General features: G+C 45.6%; 1 protein-coding gene across 2 annotated transcripts in view; it reads right to left on the reverse strand.

The window, feature by feature from the left end:
• Window positions 1-11,508, reverse strand: part of KCND3 (potassium voltage-gated channel subfamily D member 3) — a gene marked incomplete at both ends in the record, with an annotated part of 103,416 nt that extends 91,908 nt beyond the window's left edge. For both annotated transcript variants that reach the window (XM_082778324.1, XM_082778323.1), the window contains one exon: window positions 10,400-11,508. In XM_082778324.1, the coding sequence (XP_082634450.1) occupies window positions 10,400-11,508 (1,109 nt within the window). The remainder of the gene's footprint in view (window positions 1-10,399) is intronic.
• Window positions 11,509-14,892: the final 3,384 nt, after the last annotated feature.

The following is a 14,892-nucleotide window of genomic DNA, read 5'->3' on the forward strand; positions in this document are numbered from 1 at the left end:
TGCAAAGCTGGGTGGGAGACAGGCTTTTAAATCTTTCTGAACCAACGGCACAACTGAAATGTGTGACAGCGAAGGATGTGTGTTGGCAATAATGCTTCATTGATTCATGCTCAAAGTGGTAAATTTAAGTCCTGTTTCCACTCATTTCAGACACTGATTACTAGAAAAAGACTCTCATACAGTAGAGTAACGGAGGTGTCAGATTCTGTTAAATCGACAACAGCCTACTTCTATCTTCCCTCTGAAGAGGCAGAAAGAAACCATTGGAGTTCTCGTTCATTTAATACTGATGACAAAGGACCATGAAAATTTTGAAACCTCAAAAGATGCTAAAACAGGGATATAACTGAAAATGAGCTCTGAAATCAAATGCAGGGAAAGAGTAAGTTTGTATCTGCATACTCACTGGGAGCTGAGCTCTGGAGTGGAAGGACCCAGCATCCCCCCCGTATGCACCTCGGGGAGGGTTAATTTTAGACTAGTGCTAGTCTGGTTCACGGCCTGAGCACCCATTAGCAGTAAGAGCACATTAGGCACATTCCTTCAGCGCGTCTCTCAGCCATATTCCATCCGGCAGGGATGCTGTTGGCGTGCTCTGCAACCTCTTTGCACTGAGCCAAGCTGCAGGAAGGACAGGATGATTGAGAGTTTGCTTTCAAAGGGTGCTCCTGATCCAAACTGAGACACTAATGTGGATGGACTCTAGGAGAAAGCAGCTCAGAACAGCTCTCTCTCATTTTAGCTTTCCTTTTGAAGATAGCTTACTTCTGCCAAGCATTAGGCTGCAAGAATAGCTGGCTTGTATTATCCTTTTCAATTGAAAAATAATGTGTTATTTTTGTTCTCATCATGGTGACTGTAATTAATATTTAAGGAGGATGACTCCCTTGTGCTGCAGCTCATACAAATGTAGAAAAATCGCGTGTACTGCTGAAGATGTGTTGTCTTCAAATTATAGGCCAAAAGTGCACGTAGACTGTACTGACAAGGGACTGAGGATTGTGGCAACTGGGCGAGAAAATAGGCAGAACAAAATAATAGTAAGAAGCGTTTTGCTTAGCACAGAGAAGAAGCAAAGGGACTGTTGAGTTGTGGGGTGAAATCCTGTGATCTTCAAGCTGTGCAATTATATATTAAAGGCTGAAAGTGAATGAAGAGTTTATCTTCTGTTGTTTTCACATCTGATGTGAAACCCTGCATCTACAGGCAAGATGAGAAAAACAGCAGCAATTTGGGTCTTTTAGGTGGCAAAGGGGAATCACGTGTACAGACAGAATAAAGCAGTTAGTATACGAAAAATAATTACCTGTAACAAAAAGCTAAGGGTACTTCAAAACGTTGAGGACGTGTTGTTTGGTTAACGGGAGCTGGTAAAAAGTGAATGCGACAGCTCTCGTGCTGCCAGGTGCCGGGCAGGCTGGGCGAGCTCTGCCTGTGCCGATCGCTGCAGCGCTGCCACCACCGCATTCGTTGCACCCTGTGTGTCCACGTTGTAACCTGCGGCTGCCGTCCGCACGGCAGGACACATCGCTTGAGTTGTTTGACCTTGTTATTAGGAGGCTCCCCGGCACCGTTGCACCGAGCCCTCTGCATCTCAGTGCTTACGCATCGGTTCCAGGGGCACGTAGCCCAATTCTGCAGGGCTACTCTCTTCAGAAGCAAACAATCCTTCTCAAGGGCTTTCTGGGGACATACATCAGCCAAATTTTGCAAAGTCCTGAAGGCAAAAAGCTAAAGCTGATCTGTGTTTTAATTTTGCTGCAGATGGCAGGGCAAGATGAAAGCAGCAGGCTTCCCCAGGCGATCTGCTCAATGGCTCTCTTGAATCCTCGCGGTGAAGAGCCTGCTCATGAAATGACTTTGAGTGGCTGCCCACTTTGGTTTTGTTGTTGTTGCAGATGCTTTTATAGGTGAGAGAGAATTCATACGCCAAGTGCTGGCCTCCATCAGGAAGAGCGACAGAACTGGCAGCGATGCCGCAGTGTTCGTCCCCAGACCCAAACCCGTGCAGAAAGTAAGGAGAAGTCCGTGAAGCAGAGCCAGAACAAAAGAATGAAATCACTAAAGAATGAGAGAAAGAAAGAGCCAGATGCTCCAGCACCATTTCTCAGGCTGCAAACCAAAACGAAAAGCCAGTAAAGATTTGCACCTTTTAAAGAAGTAATGAATTGTTTCCTCCTCTGGCAGGCAGTGATTTGACTTGCCACATGCCTCCTAGTAATTTCCCAGCAGGTTTTAATGTTGGAACAATGGCATTCTGCTAGATATTGATTTTAAAATAACTCTTCCACACTTACTTGTAACCTTAAGAGGTGAATTACAGCCCTTGAATGCGCTCTAATGTAGCACTGGTAAATAGTTAAACAGACACGATCTGTTTCTGTGGGCAGTGCCCGTCCAGGAGCACGACCCACAGGGAGGACAGGAACCCCTTCTCTGGGGTGTTTGGGGCACAGCCGGGGACAGTGGCACCCGGAGTAGTGGCTGGGGGCTCCCGCTGGGCCACGTCGCAGGTGGCAGCCCCATCAGGCTGGGGTTTGGTGTGTCTGGGAGCGCCTGGCTGCGCTTCTGCGGGAAGGCAGGGTGCCACCGCTGGCTCTACGGGAAACACGAGAGCAGGATTTTGCTGTAGGATTGTACGAAAGCTCTTAGGGAGTGGCACAAAGCTGAGAAAACATGCGGCAGGCTGCCTGCCCAACGGAAAATATTAACAAGCTTACAGTGGATGTGGTAGAGTTTGACAGAAAAAAAAAAATCTGTGCTGGATGTCGAAGCGATGAGAGCAGGAGGGCAATAGATAAATGACCTAATGGGGGCTCTTTCCTTCTTCACAGCCCCGGGGCTGCCAGACCCTGCTGCAGGCCTGGAGGGGAGCCGAGGCTGGGTCCTCCTGCACCCGGGGTCATGCCCAGGCGCATCTTCTCAGAGCACTTCCCCGGGTAATGCGGGAACCAACAGCTAGGATCGGAGATCTCCATTTCTGAGGCTTGTGCTGCATTAAAAATAAATAAACCTGCTCCGTCCTCTGATAACACGCTGTGGCAGCTCTGTCCCTGTGCACTTCTGCATGGGTGGGCATGAAGGGCAGGAAGACACAGCCTGCATTAAATGCCAGCTGTACCCAGCCTCCCCCAAGCCCCACAGAGCCTCACAGGTAACAGCGGTGCTGTTCATTTAGGAGCCCTGGTACAGCCGAGGCTCTCTGCTGAAGACTCAAACCCAGCTGTAAGCGTGGTGGGTGCCACGGAAGATTGCTGTTGACACTAAGCTGAGAAAAGTTTCTCCAACTATCTTACAGCTTTCTGTAGCTTTCTGCTTTTTTTTTGTTTGTTTGTTTTTTAATGAGGTGGCCCCACCTGAGTGCCCAGGGTGCTCCTCTAGAAATAAGCTGCCACGGGTCACAGGTGTTCTCACCTTCTGTCTTCAGCTGCCCTGAGGGTAGGGATCCATTTAAATTAGCAACAAAAGCAGCCTCGTATCATTTCCTTAACATGAAAGGGGGCCAGGAGTTCCGTGCCATGTCCTGCACCCCACACCAGGCCCATGGATGCTGGTGCCAGGGGGGGCTTCGCCTTGGCTGCGATGTGAGCACCGGGCTGGAGGCACTCCGAAATCCCCTCGGCAGTGCCAGGGAAGCCGTGCCTCTGCCCGCACTTCATGCTGAAAGCTGATTTCAAGTGCACGGGCTGCAGTCAGCCAAGAGACGTAATCAGTTCGGGCTAATTCGTTGCAGGGCCTTTAGCTTCCCCTCCTCTTGTGCTGCTCTCCTACTGGCAGTGGCTACTCTGTCCCCTATTTTCAGCTGATCGATGTAAACTAATTACTTTTACTGGGTCAGCGCTATTATGAAATTATCATTTTATGAGACTAAAAATAACTCCGATCCAAGTCAGCAAGCCAATCACTTCCCTTCATCTCGGGCAAAAATACAATGTTATCTTAATCTGCGTTTCTCAGGCACTCACTATGATGCAGGCTGGAAAGGGGAAAAAAAAGAAAGAGGAGCTAAGAAAAAATTCTTAATTCAGTTGCTAAAGATGCGTCTCTGCCAAGGCTCCCGTTAGTAAATTTAGTAGACATGTTATAATTTTAGACAGTACCATTACTCGACATTATTCAAATAATTTACTTCTCACACAATGACTTTACCTTAAAGGAAAGTTATTTTGTCTTGCCTATTAAAAATGGGATATTTGCACATATGTGCAATTGTTACAAATATCCAAAGCCACAAAAAATCTAAGGACAAATAAATTCCCTCTTTTTTTTTTTTTTTTTTAAGAGGGAGAAAAATCCCGTGAATTCTACTTGCCATGAGAATGAGTAAAGGTATTTTAATACTTCTGGGGTTCTGGTGAATACAAATAGCTCAAAAATGAGATGCTTGCCTGAGATTTACGTCAAGATAGCGAAGGAAAAAGGTTCCATCTGTAGTTTCTGATACAAAGACATTTCACACACAATATCTGTAAATCCATTAGGGGAAGAAAATTGATACACATTTCATATAAGAGGAAGCTGGAGTCAAGAGAATGAAAGCTCAGGAAAATGGCTTCTTTGTGTAGCTCCATCAATTCATTGTCTGATTGGACTTTCTGTATATTAAATTCAAGCTATTATCTGGCCTGTGGATATACGAATTGTTGACTGGGTAGGAAGTGGTGAGAGTGATGAAATTTTAGCGCCTTGCTTTACAAAGGAACTATCCCACATCTCATCTGTCTTTCCACTGATGATGGTAAATATGCAAAGTAGCATTTCTATTAAAGCAATTTTTCTGATTCGGTTTAATGGCAGTTACTGAAGTAGTGACACGCAAAATGTGATTACGGGGCCAAGCTGCAATCTTTCCGGAGAACCCGGCGTGGCAGCGCTCCAGAGATGATTTATTGTTTTCCTTACTTTGCAAACTCCTCTGAGTTTGCACGAAGGAGGGTGAATGAAGGTTATTATCAGCCCGAGTGGTTTCAGCACTTTGCACGGGAGGAGTAACTGCAAAGAGATCTCCTCGCACGGCGCTGGCAGCCCCTGCAAGCGATGCGGTCGGCACGCCGGGAGCCTGCTCTCGCCCAGCTGTCAGCGCTTGGCAGTAAGCGCCTCGCGTCCCGTTTCACTGCTTCAATTTCATCCCGTTCCTTCTCCAGGGTAGAATACCAATAAAATAGCCCAAGAAATCAACACAGCTAATATCGTTTCTTTCAGAAACTCTTGATCAAGTGTCAGTTCTGCCTTGCTGTTTCGCTCCCCGCTTTCCACCCGCGGGGCGCCAGCCAGAACGATGCGAATAAACCTGAACAGGCCCCTGCCCCCAAACACCAGCTCCCTAAGCACCCCAATAATGACAACTGCAAGGAATTCCCAGTCCCACCCCAGGTCAGGCTGTTGACATAGCTAGGCCGGCACATGTTTTAGTGACTCCCTAGTGTTAACCTGGTTCCTTTAATATAAGCTATAGATGCATCTGCGTTGTCCAGACACACACTGTGTATCTTTCCAACTCAGTGCTCAGTGCAGCTGAATCTGAAAGCTGGGTGCTGATCCCAAAACTGTGCTGTTCTTGCAAATCATGAGGCCAGGGAGAAGACAGATTCTCCTAGGACCACTGTGAGGGTGGTGAGCGGTGGGAGCTCAGCCTTCCTTACGCAACAGAAAATCATGCAGCACTGCCTTAAACTCCAACCCAAACAAAACCCATCACAAATCTCTGCTCTTTGGTCGCCCAAACTACTAGATTCATGAAACGAACAGCTCTGAGATCTCCTTGACAGCTCCCTCAGGCCGTGACACAGGTGTTTCACCCTCCTGTGGTTGCAGCACGCTCTAAAATGCCATCAGAGACGCTATCTAAAATGCCTGCTTTAGGGCCAGCAGCTCTGGGGCTGGGGTGGGCTTGGGCAGCCCCGGCCAGGGCCCGGCTGTGGCAACCCGGTGTCCCTCAGGACGCGGCAGGGCGCGGGCAGAGGCAGACGTGGTGCTGCAGATCTCACCGCTGGGATTTGGAGCTCACGGTGCAGGTCGCAGATGCTGCCTGAGAGCCTGAAACATACTGCTGTTGTCAGGTGAAATGAAAACAGCTATAAAAAGCTTAGAAAAATACGCGCTCTGGGCAAAACTGGTTTGGGCTTTAGCAGCAGGAGAGAGGCGTAGCGCCGCAGCCTTGTTTGCAGTGCGTGGCGGCGGGCGAGGACGCGTGAGGCTGGCCCATCCAAATCAAACTCCATTTAAAAGTAAATAAAAACAACAGGCTGGGAACAAAGTAACACCATTTATGATAATTAAGCTGTCTCAATATAGACGTAAAACTGATGGCTACTGCATATCGAGTTAGTTAAAAGCAAGAGGGGGGCGGAAATGCTGCTGATGGGGACTGGCAGCGTGCTCCTGGGGCTGGGGAGGCCAGGGCCTCCTGCAGAAGGAGGGGGGTGGCAAACCAAACATTTATTTGACTGGTGCTTGAACCAAGGGCAGGAGAGAAGGTGGGTAGCTGCTGGCCTCTCGAGGAGAATGTTTCTGCATGAATTGGATAGCTGGTTTTGAATTAATTTTGAATAGTTGTTTCGGTAATTCAGATTGATTTAAGATGCACCCAAGAATAATGCTTTCATTATAAAACCTCCTGAGCAAAATTTAAATCGTGCTAAATTAAAAACAGCCTCTGTTAAACCAGGGCTGATGAGCACAGCACAGGGATCAGAGACGCAGGGTCAGTATAATTTAATTCCTTTGCTTTGTTTCCCATTCCCGAAAAGCTGTTGTACCTTTCTCCTTGGGCCGTTAGCTACCTAAGGAGCTGGCAAGTTGTCCGTCATTTCTCAGAGCTCGGCTCCCCGATCCGCAGAGCAGTGCCACCACAAGCTGCACGTACTCTATTATACGCGGTGCTTCACCCTCCAGAAGAAATGCATTTTCTTGCTTTTCCTTTATGGGTCAATCTGGGAATCGAGTTGTGTCTGTAGGAACCTGGCAGAGCAGCGCCTGCCTCGCGGCACAGCAGGAGAGTTTGTGGGGCTGTGCGCGCCCAGGTCCAGCCCTATTTGTGGTGGTAATGGGACAACCGTGCTCGTGTGTGCTTCAGGAAGACAGGCAGCTTGATCAGGAGCCCAGGAAATCACGGTGTATATATATTTAATATGAATCATGACTCAGATGCTCGGTAACGCGGCCACTTAGCTCTGGCTGAGAAGCAGCAGGGTAAGGCCCTGTTCTGCGGGGGGCTGGGGAAAGCAGAGCTCACTGCTGCACCACAGCCACGTCTCTCAGGCTTCTGAACAGCCCTGCCCTGAATGTGCCTCTGCAGGGAGCGAGGTAAAGCCTCCAGCCCTGGAGAACGAGCGGGGCTCCACCAAAATGAACAGGCTTGCACCGAAACAAAGCTGATGCGAAACTGCAAGGAGCCAGGACAGTCAGAGCGATAGTTATCTTGGGAGGATGGGAGAGAACACCTCAGAGCGAAATTCTGAGCTACAGAAACAAAAATAAAATTAAAAAAAATGAAGGATTTTCATTTTTAGTGTTGTTTCTGTGCCTTTTGCTCAGAGGAAGAGCCCTTTTGGAAAATTCTATATTACTATCGTGTACTAGGCTATGGCACAGAGGCTAGCTCAGACAAACTACCACAGCTTCCTTGGTTTCAACTGAATGAATTTAATTTACAGCAGCAAATATCTGGCTTGGATTTTTTATTTTAATTATTAACATTAGTCAACTGGAACATCTGTTAATGCTTTCCTAATGATAGCCTTGTTTTCTCATAGTAAGTAAACTTTTCCCTTTTATATAAATTGAGCTAATTTTTTAATGTCTTGGTAACACGGGACAAGTTATCCTACACGTTACAAATCGCTTTTATAAAGCACTCTGTCACAGAAAGAAATTACAGTGTCAGGAAAATGCTCAATTATCTGGATTTAAATGTTTCAGGGTTCAAAACAAAAATATTTATGTATATACAGGTGTGTATGCATTTGAGTTAAAAACCCTTGCACTTTATAATTTCTTGTTTTAAATACCGGCTACATTTTAAAGACAAATAGCAGATAATATTTAAGATAATTATAAAAGCTCTGAGCATGGCTGAAATGGAAGCTGCTAATGGGCACCTGCTAAGGAGGTGAAGTCTGATGGAGCAGGGAGCATGGGGGGGACTCTGGCTGCGGTTTTGGCAGCCTCCGCGAGACGGGCATTGCCAGCGCTCTCATTAGGAACAAGATCCTTCCAAACACACTTAAACGATTTCTGAAGAGAGAAGCAGATGAAATATTGGGTGAAAATGCCAATTTGAAAAAGCGGAAAGGTTTTATGGGCAGATGAAGGGGAGCAGGGGGTGTTAACCACCCACACCACAGGGTGCAAGGCAGGAAGATGGGGATGCCCCAGGGCCAGGAGGTTTCATCGCTGCCGCTCATTCATTTCGGTGCCGTGGAGCTCAGCCGGGGATGAGCTGGTGCTGGGGGCGCATGGCTGCACCGCTGCCACCCCAGCGTGCCTCTTGGAGGGACACAGGGAGCAGGAATCAGGGGCTGATAGCTCAGAGGAGCAACTCCTCTGTCTAGTGAGGGTTTGGGGCAAGCCAGCAGAGAGTGCTTGGCCTCTGGTCCTCAGTCAGGAAGGTGCTTGGTGCCCGACGAACGCGGTCAGAGGTAGGCAGAGGCTGTCGGAGAGCACAGGCTCTCCTCAGGGGCTGGTATCGCCCAGGTCTCTGTACGTCTCGTAAGTCTGTGAGAACGACGCAGTCTGAGCTGACAGAGTGTGTGCCGGAGACACCTCTTTTAGTGAAAATCCTGCAACAAAGCGCCCCAAATCAGTAAGACCACAAGTTTAAGTTTAAGGTTTGGATATCTCCTTATAGATCCCTTTCCAATGAACTCTTACAAAGCTCTGTTTAAATGTCTGTGGTTTTTTTTGTTTTTTTTTTTTTTTAATTCTTGTCAACTCATTTAAAGCACTCGTTCATGTATAATTTCGGTGATTGCAGTGTACTGAGGACACTTCAAGTCCTCAGGAGCACTCAGTTTTCTCTACCCGCGTGTTCAGAAAGGAAGGGAAAGAGAACAAGACCAAATCATCACTGACGGGAACAGGGACTTAATCGCACTCTAGAGCACATTCTGCATGTATTTTACAACAAAGTTTTGTTCCCAAGCAACCCTGAATGTTTCCTTGATCCTAACTTTCTTGTGACAAAGGTATAACAATGTACACGTGTGTGTTGGCAGAAAGATAGGTGCAGTCGTTGTTAAACAGAAACCAGAAAATCTTCCAGTGACTATGACAAACATCCACATTTTCTTTTAATGAAGAAATTCAGACTTGCAGTTGTCACATGCTCAGATTCTGTGCCTTTCTGACAGCTGAATTATGATTTTAATAATTTAAAAGTGCTACTGTGAGCCTGTCCATGCCTAATAGGCACAGAGAAGTGTTTAAAATCAAAAGCAGCTTAGAGAAGAAGTGGTCATTCCTGTCACCATATTACAGGGATGAGAATTGTCTACATCTGAGTGCTGAACTGTGTGAACTCCCCAGTGGGAAAACTCTTTGCAAAGTAGCTATAAAGTTTGGGCATTGCCTACTTTCTTTTACGTAACCCTGTCAGGGTGAGGGGTTGGCCATTCCGACAAAGGTTTTCAAAGCACAGATCTATAATTTCAGTAGAAATATCTGTGAGACAGAAATGAAATAGAAAAAAAACAGTGCCCTACAGGCTACATATCTGTTGCTTTGACTATATCATTACCTCTGTACCTGTCCGTAGGAGTGTTTGAAATTCTAGTGCAACTGCTATAGCATACTGCTATTAGTGTTTAAACTCAGCACTTAGCACAGACAAGAAGCCTGTTTGTTGCTAAATTAAGTAAAATATATATTTTTTTTAATATATATATATGTCCTGGAGACCACTGAGCATCTTCAGGAGCATAGCAACCCAGAACAGCCATTTGAATTCAGCAACCTGTAATTCCTGGCATGTCAAGCAAAGAAACTGTGACCGACATTGTGAGAAGAGACAAAACATACATCAGCAATTTTGTGTAAAACCTACGGCTCAAATGAATGTCTGAAAAATAAACCCACAAGCTCCAGTTGCCAACTGCCTTCCACTCGTGTTATCTTTGCTTCAAAAGGAGTGCAAAACAGGACCTACTGTTCACAGCCCTGCTTCTCCTGCATCCATCTACCATTGTGCCAAGCATTTGTCAAGTGGGTTTAAGTACCTTTTCTGTTTTATTCAGGTTTTCAAAAGCATGAAATCCAGAAGTTGTCAGGCAAAGAACAAACAAGTCCTTAACAATTCCATTCCCTTTTGGAACATGCACCCAGAAAAATGCTTAGGAGTAACTGAAGTCAAGCTCCCAGTACATGCTTGCCTGCTGCTCAGTAAGAAAAAAGTAATACTCACCCAAGTGTTGTCATGGTTACAATAGTGTACCAAAAGGAAGCAGGAATACTGGTGAATTTGCTTGCTGAGGACCCTTTCTCTGCATAAAACATCACAGTTGCAAAGATGATAATTGCCATAGTGAGGGAAAAGAGGAGAAAGCCAAGCTCGGAGGCACAGCTCTTCAAAGTGTAGCCCAAGATTCTTAAGCCTTGGGAATGGCGAGAGAACTTGAAAATCCTGAAAACCCTAAAAACCCTTAGTGTCACAAAGGCTCCACTGACATCCTCGTTGTTGGTCATCACCAAGCCAATGTAGTATGGCATGATGGCCACCACGTCGATGATGCTCATCACGCTTCTGATGAACCTGTAGCGACTTGGGGCCGCAAAGAGTCTCAACAGATACTCTACTGTGAAAATCATCACACAAGCCGTGTCCAAGCAAAAGAAAGCCACAGCGTATCTCTCCCCACATGGAAGCTCCTTGTTTCCAGGCACCGTGCCACAAGGGACAGTTTCCACGACATTAGTGATCACAGAGACAGCAATAAAGAAACCGGTGACGTAGTAAAAGACTAAGGCTAAGGTGCTGGTGTGGGGGTTCTCGAAGGCTCGCCACATGGTCTGCCGGAAGCTCAGGGATGGCATGGACCCTTCTTGGTTGTTTTCTGAGTCATTGTCATCCATCAGCCGCTCTGCATTCTCCCGCTTTCTGTCCTTGTACTCTTCGTAGCAGCAGTCCCCGATGATTTCAGGGAGGATCCCATAGAAGGCAAGCTCTTCATCGTAGGCAGAGATGCACTCGTACCTGGGATAGTGCAGCTTGCCAGTTCTATAAAAATTTAAGATGCACCTGAAGACCTCAGGGTCCCGGTCAAAGAAGTACTCCTTAGTGTCTTCGTTGAAGAAGAACTCCTTCTCGGTGCTGCCCAGCAGAGTGTCCGGGTATCTCTCAAGTGTAGTCCTCCAGGTCTGGAACCGCCTGCCACTCACATTGAGAATGATCAGCTCGTCCTGCCTCTTGTTTTTCTCTGTGGGAGCCAGTGGCATGGGACAGTTGGCCACTGGCATCCATCCTATGGCAGCTGCCCTGGCAAAGGGCAGCCACGCTGCCACCCCTGCTGCCATGCTGACCCCAGGCCTTGCTACTGGAGAAGACACTTCGGCTGCTTCGGAGACCTGTCCCAAGTCAGATCAGTTCCATCTGCAACACAGAACAAAACCAAACACAACACAAAGTCAGGCAGGGTGTCTTGCTCCGTTGTGCTGGAGTTATAGATCAGCACGTTCACAAGAATTTAAAACAACCGGCTTGCCCTCGTCTCCTGTTTGAAGAATGATGTTAAACAAGGCACATGATAATCAGCTCAGCGAGGTTATGGCATTATTATGGATTGAAATTTTGAATAGCAAATGATTCCTCATTAAAAGCATTTTAAAAGTAGCATAAACACAGTAATTTATATTTGCTTCCTTACAAACAAGACTAATCCGTGATTCCCCAGGTGTAAGTCTCGTGTGCTCATCCATTTAACTACAGCTGTCAAGAAAGAGCTGGGAGCTCCAGTGAAATCAGCCTGCAGTTCACCCAGCAAAATCATGTCATGAAAAGCCACCATTGGCCTGAGCTGGGCTTCCAGTCTTAACAAAGTTCGATATGTAATGAACCTGAACATTGTCAGTTGAAAGAAGCACAAAATCTTCTCTGGTTTTCATTAATTTTCTTCCACCTTTAATTAAAGACCTGGGCTCAGCAGCAGTATTTTGCTGCTCTCTTGGATTTAGGGATGTGTTTTAGTGTTGTGAAATCTTGCACCCTCCACTGGCCCAGGGGAAAATTTTGCAGGAATGTTGCTCAGAATATCTGAGCATCAGTAGGCTGAATCCCACGTGTGCAAGTTTATGGACCTTCCAGCAGGGACATGTGTCAGTGAAGGATGTGCACGCTGGATTATGCTACCAGCTGAGTACCAAGAAAATCAGAACGGGGAAGCCTCCAAACTTGGACAGGTTTCTTCCAGCAGGAAGATACCTTGGCTGTTGCCTAGCAGGCAGAGACAGAAGTCCTTCAGGCTAAGAACTGAAGGACTATTAGGCTGAAGTGAAATATGTTCAATGCACTCTTGATTTTTAGACGAAAAATATCCCAAGCTGTCCAGATCCTCAACCACTGGAAATCAACGTTCTCTTGAAATTATAGCATTCATTTGTGGTTCTGATCTGGCCATGAATTTTCTTTTTCTTTTTGGTCTTTGGTGATGGTTCTTAGAATATTTAACTTGTGTTTTAACTCATATTTACTCTTACTTCCCTAATGTTTTTCAAACTCCACCATAAAATTGTCTGGAGAAAGGTACCATTATCATATAAGATGCATTAGGGGCCCTATCAAAAGTCAATTTATCAATGGAGATTCCATTGATTCCACTGACTCAGGCCCTCAAAGCCTAATTATATCCTCTACATGATAGCCTTCTATGCGATTTTACTCTGAACTTTTTTAATTATATGAAAGCTGCCATTCCAGCCAGTAAGGCTGCAGCATTATTGATTTCAACAGCCATCAAAATACTGAATAAAAAATGATGGAATCAATCTGTGGTGAAAATGACTGAACTGCTCCCAGAAATGCTCTTCCTCCTCAGGACACATTAACATTCATCACCTTAATGTGGAGCATCTTTCTGTGCAATTTTACTATCTAAAGGACAACTGAAATCCCTCGTGCAAGCATCTTACTGCTGCTGGAAGAGGTTTTGTAATTATGAAGCATACAATAATCCATAGTGATGCTTATCCCAAGGAGACACTTTTCTTATACACCAAGCCAATATCCCACAACATTTTGCTATAAAGGATTGTTCAATATTACTATGCACTATTTTTTCTCCTTCTCCTAAAGAGTGAATTTGTTGCATCAATCGTGCCAGACTGACAGCCCTGGAGACCAGAATCCTTTTTCCATGGAAGAGCCAGAGCACAGCACTGCAAACTTTCTCTGCACTACTTGGAAAATATGCCCGAGTCTTTCGCTGGAAGGCAATCTCCAGGGGCTTAGACAGCAGAGCTGCCGATTTCTTTTAGCAGCAGTGGTGGATTTTTAACTTTTATGAAACACTGCGTTAAGAACAGGACTGCAAAACAGGAGGCAGCGAAGTGACGACCATCCCATTCATTAACCACCGAATATACACAGGCAAACAGCAAAGAGACAAAGATAATGCATCCTGTCCCTAATTTCCCTGCTGGTAAACTGTCTTCTGTGCTTTTTAATTTCAATTAGCGACACCAGCACAGCCATTCTACCAGGACTGATTGGCGATGTACAGTGACCTGAGCAGCTACAAGACACTGGATCCTCATCTTCCCTGATTTCTCTGGGGAACCTTATTAGAAATCTCTTCTGTACTTATAACTTTGGTTGTAAATTCCAGGTTACCTACATTAGCTGCTGAGGCACTATAAATACTTCACATATAATTGTTCTAATAAAGCACTGGTAACTCATAAGTGACTTACACATTTTTAAATCATTTTTTAAAGATAAAATGGGTCTTTCTATGCTAGCAGTATGTGTGGGGAAGCTATAAATATCTTAGCCATGAAATGGACAGGAGACTGAAACAAAAGAGAAGGGTATTCTTCATAGAAGTTTAGATCCCATTTCTCTGTGACAAAGAAATGCAGCTGGTTAAGAAAACTTAGTGCTTCATTTTCAAAGTTGCATTAATCTGCCCCTTTTGATCCTCAAAATGCTCAAAAATACATGTTTTTTCCAGCTGTAAACTGGGTGTCTGTAAGGAAGGACTGAGAGGGAGAAGAATAATCAAATCTCTTATAACAAAGGTTTTGTGTTTTCTTATCCATGAATCTTTGAAACTCCACCCTGCCCCGAAATGAGACAAAATTAAAAGAGGTAGGACTGGATTTGGAATTCAGAGCTGCACGAACCATGCTAGGTACAAACAAGGAAACAAACAGCAACAACAAAGAGTTAAATAATTTATCCATAAAATATGGAAAGAAGCCTCCTTTTCTGCACACCAAGCCTGGGTTTCGGTAACTGCTACCCATTCTCTTTAGGTTGGAGACCAATTGCCTGGGCTCAAAATATACCGTACAGTTGACTGAGTCTGTTCAGCTCGTGTAGGAAACAGACACGCTTCAGTTCTAACAAGCATGTATTTGCCTACACACACATTTTGAATTTTAATTACTGTAATTTCAACATGTAATTTGGAAGGAACTAGTTAACAAAAGATCGGTTGCCTGTTGATGCCATTTAGAAGACCTGGTACACAAAATAATTTGCTTCCTTCTGACTTAAAGTCAGCATCTGTGAAGAAAATGATCCTTTTACTCCGGATACTTTGACAGAAAAGCTGTGCCCTGACCCCTCCGGCTCCCCAGGACTCCGACCCCGGCTGCTGCCTCCTGACCACCTCTGGCTGTCGCAGCGCCAGCTGGCTTCGCTGCCACCGTGGTTTGATCCCAGTTTCAAAACAAAAACCT

The sequence above is a fragment of the Aythya marila genome (genome assembly GCF_965140915.1).
Source record: "Aythya marila genome assembly, chromosome: 24".
NCBI classification, from domain to species: Eukaryota; Metazoa; Chordata; class Aves; order Anseriformes; family Anatidae; genus Aythya; species Aythya marila.